Source organism: Hylaeus volcanicus, chromosome 4, assembly GCF_026283585.1.
Source record: "Hylaeus volcanicus isolate JK05 chromosome 4, UHH_iyHylVolc1.0_haploid, whole genome shotgun sequence".
Classification (NCBI taxonomy): domain Eukaryota; kingdom Metazoa; phylum Arthropoda; class Insecta; order Hymenoptera; family Colletidae; genus Hylaeus; species Hylaeus volcanicus.
The window spans coordinates 2,651,495-2,657,660 of record NC_071979.1 but is presented as its reverse complement, the minus strand read 5'-3'; the positions used below and the strand labels follow the sequence as shown (position 1 = coordinate 2,657,660).

At 34.4% G+C, this 6,166-nt stretch overlaps 1 protein-coding gene across 2 annotated transcripts; it reads left to right on the top strand.

Moving 5' to 3' along the window:
- Nucleotides 1–546: 546 nt before the first annotated feature.
- LOC128875428 (translation machinery-associated protein 7 homolog) lies at nucleotides 547–1,499 on the top strand. Of its 2 annotated transcripts, none has more exons than XM_054121001.1 (2): nucleotides 547–707; nucleotides 1,134–1,499. In XM_054121001.1, the coding sequence occupies exon 2, from the start codon at nucleotides 1,135–1,137 to the stop codon at nucleotides 1,327–1,329; it is 195 nt and encodes a 64-aa protein (XP_053976976.1). In that variant the 5' UTR covers nucleotides 547–707; nucleotide 1,134; the 3' UTR covers nucleotides 1,330–1,499. The 2 variants fall into 2 exon arrangements, with proteins under 2 accessions (XP_053976976.1, XP_053976977.1); XM_054121002.1 differs by having other exon boundaries at nucleotides 686–826.
- The last annotated feature ends 4,667 nt before the right edge of the window (nucleotides 1,500–6,166 follow it).

Here is a 6,166-nt window from a genome sequence, read left to right as displayed (position 1 = left end):
GTTTTGGTTTTAGTTTAAGGTAAAATAAGGGATTGAAGATTAAGAAAGACTAATATGTAGGTAAGGAAAAAAGTAGGGAATTGAAAAAGAAAGACATTAGACGCGATTTTATTAAACAGTGATATGAAGTGTGCAATAACAAAATATGTTGTGATATGAAAAACGATATGTGAAGATTTACGGAAAAAGAAGATAATTTGAAAAATACTACTGTACAATTCATCGTAAACTATCATAATAAAAGAAATAACATTAACGATGACAATTTTTAATTCGTTTGTTAAAATTTAATCTTTTTTTTTGTTTTTATTACATATTTAACGTCGCATCAACCTTTGGTTATTAGCGATAGTTTCTTATGAAGTTTTCTCCGATGTTAGTTGTTGGTCCATATTTAAGTAGCTGGATTATTTTATTTAAGTTTTCTTTTGTGCTCCACAATTTTGTTATATTAATTCCTGTAGAATTGTGATTATCATCTGCACAGATTCTTTGGTCAAGAAAGTGGCGCCAACGGCGATGAGCAAAGATTCACACTCACTTGTTCATAGGGAGCAGCACAATCTTCAATTTCAGTTTCGTATACTCCAGTATAATCGCACTGACTCGCACTGGATATCAGTCTGATGCAAACTATTTGGTTTTGACGTACTGTATTTTTTACGGCTGTTGGGAGTCTTATTTGGAAAATTTGATTGTGATTTGAGGTAAACGAAATTATCGAAACCATTTAATTTCAACTACATTAAAAGCGGGGTGATACAATTGAACTCGAACAAAGTACTTTCCATGTGCCGTTCAGGATCTTCGAATAATTTCATATTGTGTGCGTTAAATTAATTTAAAATTGTTTGTCATAGTATGTCACTATTTCTTATATCGTACAAATGAAATATGTGTAACAGTTCTAAACATTTCGCGAACTATTATTAGTTTGTATTTGATATATTTATAGGTTATGTTTTCGAAGAACGGTGTCTTCTAATTCGTTATTGTTTGATGTTTGACATTCAAAGTTAGATCTCTGGATATTCTTTATCGTGATTTTTCTCGTACAGATACACTTGAAAGATTCTTTTTAAAATTATGGATAATTTTATTATGCATAATTTGAATTATGGATATTTTTTTAGAATGTCGAGTCGTGAGGGCGGTAAGAAGAAGCCCCTTAAGGCGCCGAAAAAGGATTCGAAAGTTTTGGATGACGAAGACCTAGCGTACAAGCAAAAGCAGAAGGAACAACAGAAAGCACTCGCCGAGGCTGCAAAGAAGGCAAGCCAAAGGGGACCTCTCGTCACGGGCGGCATAAAGAAATCCGGCAAAAAATGATCCAGTTAAGACTGACGAAAATCACAATCTTCGAGCACACAATGTTATCGAGGCCATGATTTTGATATCAATTAGTGTACCGACCGAAATGTCTTTCGGTTCTTCAGCTTCGAGAAATGGTTAAACACTTGTAAATAAATGTTTATGGATTAAATCATACTAAGCACACATTTAATAACGTTTACATTTTTCTATTTAATGTAAAAATGAAAAACATTTAATTCAATTGATGCGTTTTGTATGTTTGTACTCGTTTAGTTTGAGTAATAGATGTCCACCAGCAATAAAATAAGAATTTTATCTATTTTATCTTTAACGTGTTACTGCAAACTGTAGACAAAAAATTTACCCTTCGATTGATCGAATTAGGCATGTATAATTGGTACAAAATTCGTGTTTAAAATTGCTTAACGTTAGATTTTGTTCTCATTTAACTGTCAGATAATAAACTGTTACATCAAGTAACCTTGACGCTAAAATACTCTGAACGAAAATTTCGAACGCGTCTCGAACAATAGAGTTCAAATTAGTTCAAATCGACGGTATATTATTACGCAAGAACATTGATGATATGTACAGTCTCAGAAGTCACGAATAATGTGACTCAAATGCAGTTACTATCTCAACATAAGCAGTGTACAAGTCGATCTTTAAAAAAATCCAAAGAGAGATTGTATAATTTTTTGTGTATGTAAAATATAATAGGTATTACAAAAGATAAACGAATTTCTGGAGCATCAATTTTATTGACCTAAATATATCATTTATAATAAATAACTAGAACCTTCAATTGATGTCATAATAATAATCAGATTGTATCGCGAATTCAAGTAAATAATTTATATCGTCAGTAATACTTTAATAAAGATTAATAAAATATATTAAGAAAGCTATAAGAAAATGTCTAATGTATGTACTATAGACAGTAACATTCGAATAATTAAATAGGTTAGACCCTTTTTACAATTTGATTATTTGCATACACATATTTTGTGTATGTAAATATAATGGGTATTACATAAGATAAACGAATTTCTGGAGCATAAATTTTATTGACCTAGATGTATTATTTATAATGAATAACTAGAACCTTCAATTGATGTCATAATAATCAAATTGTATCGCGAATTCAAGTAGATAATTTATATTGTCAGTAATGTTTTAATAAAGATTAATAAAATAGATTAAGAAAGCTATAGGAAAACTTCTAATATATACATAGACAGTAGATAGACAGTAACATTCGAATAATTAAATAGGATAATAATCAAATTGTATCGCGAATTCAAGTAGATAATTTATATTGTCAGTAATGTTGTAATAAACATGAATAAAATAGATTAAGAAAGCTATAGGAAAACCTTTAATATATACATAGACAGTACGTAGACAGTAACATTCGAATAATTAAATAGGTTAAATCCTTTTTATTTCGCCATTCAGTTTCGATAAGTAAAAAGTAAGATTACGTTGTTTTTTTAGTAAAAAGAGTGTAACTGATAATTCTGATTGCAAATAATATGTATCAATCGATGTTTTCGCATATGGATTGCTTAAACCAAGTGCAAGCATATGTCTATTGACGAAACGTGAATTACAGCTGATTGCCATATGATCGACAGTGCTGGCAACTTTCGAAAAAAAAATTCCTTTACGGAACCATCTCCAATATTTTTCCACTCCGTTCACTGTCGATTCTCGGGCTCAGCGTACGTTCCACGAAACGGTAATACAACAAAATCCAGATCTCAAGTGTCCTGCGAGAAGCATGGTTACGATAGGTATTATTAATTAACCTCTAACCATCGACAATACTAAATTTCGACCATTACTAATTCCCATTCCTTTATGCGGAAGTCGTAGATGATACCCTCGCGTTATCGACGAAGTCTCGTCTAGATTTCTCAATAATAATCGAACCACGGTTTTCCAAAATGTTAGAAGTTAGTTTCCTAACGAAGTAAAATCATTCTTATTTGAGATGATTTCGACATAAGAGATGGAATTCTGTTTCAGGTGGGCCTTTGTGTAACATCGTACTGGTTATCGAGCAGTTATTTCATCGAACATGAGTTGGCGAGCGTGCTAGCCCGCAGAAAGCTGTCACTGGCTGGGTCAGTTGGCAACAGACCTTCGAGGTGATCGTGTGAGTGCTCGTGCTGCTGCAGTCTCGCACCCGTCAAAACTTCTCTCGTCGGATTTCGACACAAAGGACAATCGAAAGGGTTCTCGTGCGTGGCTCGACGTGATTAGGACGAGTCCGGGAGTGCGTCGTTAGTTCGGAAAAACCATGGGGATCGTCAAAATCATTTGACCCACGGGAACGACTCCAGGCTCGGTGGATCGTGCTACCTCGCTTGATAATACAAATCGGTAAGTACAAGACAGTGGCGGAACTAGACTTTCTCGGACCCCGAAACCAATAATTAATCAAGTAGAAATTTAGTCGAATTTTATTGATTGGTAACGAAACAGATTAATGTATGTATAGTTGGTGGTATAGTTGTGTCATTTATTCGATCGAACGGTTATATTTTTAAATATGAATCTAAGAAAGGCATGTTTATTTTGCGCAGCAATATCGTTATATCGTTCGCTTGGAGGTTCTTTTGTCGATTATAAAACCAGATTTGATTTACTTTGAGGAAATTCTCTCTTATCCTTAATATAATGTTTATTCGTTCCAACTTTCGTTATCGTTTACTTATTATAATTATTATAATTATAGTTATGTATTCGTTAACTTTCGTTAATATCGTTCGCTTGGTTCTTTTGTCGATTATAAAATTCAATTTACTTCGAGGAAAATCTCTCCTATTCTTAATGTAATGTTTATTCGTTCAACTTTCTACCTTACTTCGCGTTCTCTTCGGGAATAAATTAAATGAATACTTCATACTTTATTTATAATAGAGTGAACAAACATTATAGTCAAAAGAGAGTTTTTGCAGACTGATTCGAGTTTGCTATTATTATAAAAGAAAAGAAAATCTAAAAGCAGTTATATCTTTAATTCTTCGCTGAGAAATGTTTAATTCGGTAACATAAATTCGAATTTTGATTCGACGAAGAACGGATGACATTGCGTATTTTTTGCCAAGTGTTAGAACACAAGTGTTATTATTACAGGAAAATACGTTTATCTTCCTACATTAGTTTTCTGCACGACGTTTGCTATAATTTAGCGACGTATAAAGTGGCAACTGTGCTAATAGTTATTTTTTGGCTGTGCCGTTTGGTTATTTTTTCTTAGGTATTCAATTATGAAAATCGTGGAATGGATACGTTCAAAATTTGTAGGCTTAGGTATACAGGGTGTCCCAAAAATGTTGGAGGTCCTTGAAAAGGGTGGTTCGGGAGGTGATTTGAAACAACTTTTTCCTTAGCGAAAATGTTGTCCGATGCTTCGTTGAGAAGATATTAACAGATAAAGTTCGGCCAATCAGAGCGCGAGTATGCCGATGGAGCGCTCGCGGTAGCGTATGAGCGCGGTCGCCAAACGCGTAGCCACGCCTACTGCGGCCGCTCCAACGGTATACTCACGCTCTGATTGGTCGGGATTTTTCGTTAATATCTCCTTAACGAAGCTTTGAACAAAATTTTCGTTAAGGAAAAAGTTGTTTCAAATCACCTCCAGTTTCTATATACAGGGTGTCCCAAAAATATTGTAACACATTGAAGGATGTGGTTCGGGAGGTGATTTGAAACAACTTTTTCCTTAGCGAAGATGTTGTCCGAGGCTTCGTTGAGGAGATATTAACAGATAAAGCTCGGCCAATCGTTCCAACGGTATACGCACGCTCTGATTGGTCGGGCTTTATCTGCTAATAATCTCTTCAACGAAGCCTCGTACAACATTTTCGCTAAGGAAAAAGTTGTTTCAAATCACCTTCCGAACCACATTTTTCAAGGTGTTACAACATTTTTGGGACACTCTGTATATTGTAGTTTAACAATCTTCACAATCTAGCTACAGATTCATCGTTTGAAATTATTACCTTGTCTTCTTTTTTTAAAAATTTGAAGCCTCTGAAGGGGCGCCACGATAATCTTGCCCGAGGCGCCAATATTGCTAAAACCGCCCCTGTTTGTAGGCTTAAATATAGTACTACATAAACACATTGTATATATTAGGTAGACCGAAAAGTAATGTCGTTTCTTTTACATTAAATTCAAACTTTCCAATAAATTTCTATCTTTAATTCATTATATAATCGCCCCCATTGTCAGCAGCCTTTTGTCACCTAGTGTGCAAATTTTCAATGCCAGAAAAATCAATGAGCTGATAAATGATAAACAAGTATTTAAGATGGCAAAAACGACATTACTTTCCGGTCCACCTAATATATACATACGTAGATAATTTCGTGTGCATAATTTACGTAGAATAATTTCCAATAAAAAGATCCGCAAGAATATTAAATTACGCGTTAGCAAATGTCTCTGCATAATTAGGAAAAGATTGAGAGGTTATTTACACAAACCATCTCTTTTCAATAACAACAGAGAATTTTTCCGTGTAGATAAACGAAAGAGTCAACAAACGAAAAGCTTTTACCCGGAGATGAAGATTCACAAGCTTTCGCGAGATTTTTTATTTGTTTTCGGGTAGTGACAGTCCGTCCTTGGTCTTTTGGTAACGGATAGGAGAACGGTAGAGAAATCGTCCTCTCTTATTCTTTTATTATTTCTGCGTCCATGTAAATGTCCGCGTAAATGTTTCGTGCGTCGAACGTGTTTATGTGTATATCACGATGTTATTTACCCGCATTATGGTGTTACCATATTGCGAGCGTGCTTTTTCTCCGTTTCCACCGCCCTTCGAGGGTTGTGCCGT

Bases quoted from the DNA above. Each gene is read 5' to 3' on its own strand.
- LOC128875428 (XM_054121001.1), top strand. From the start codon at position 1,135: ATGTCGAGTCGTGAGGGCGGTAAGAAGAAGCCCCTTAAGGCGCCGAAA.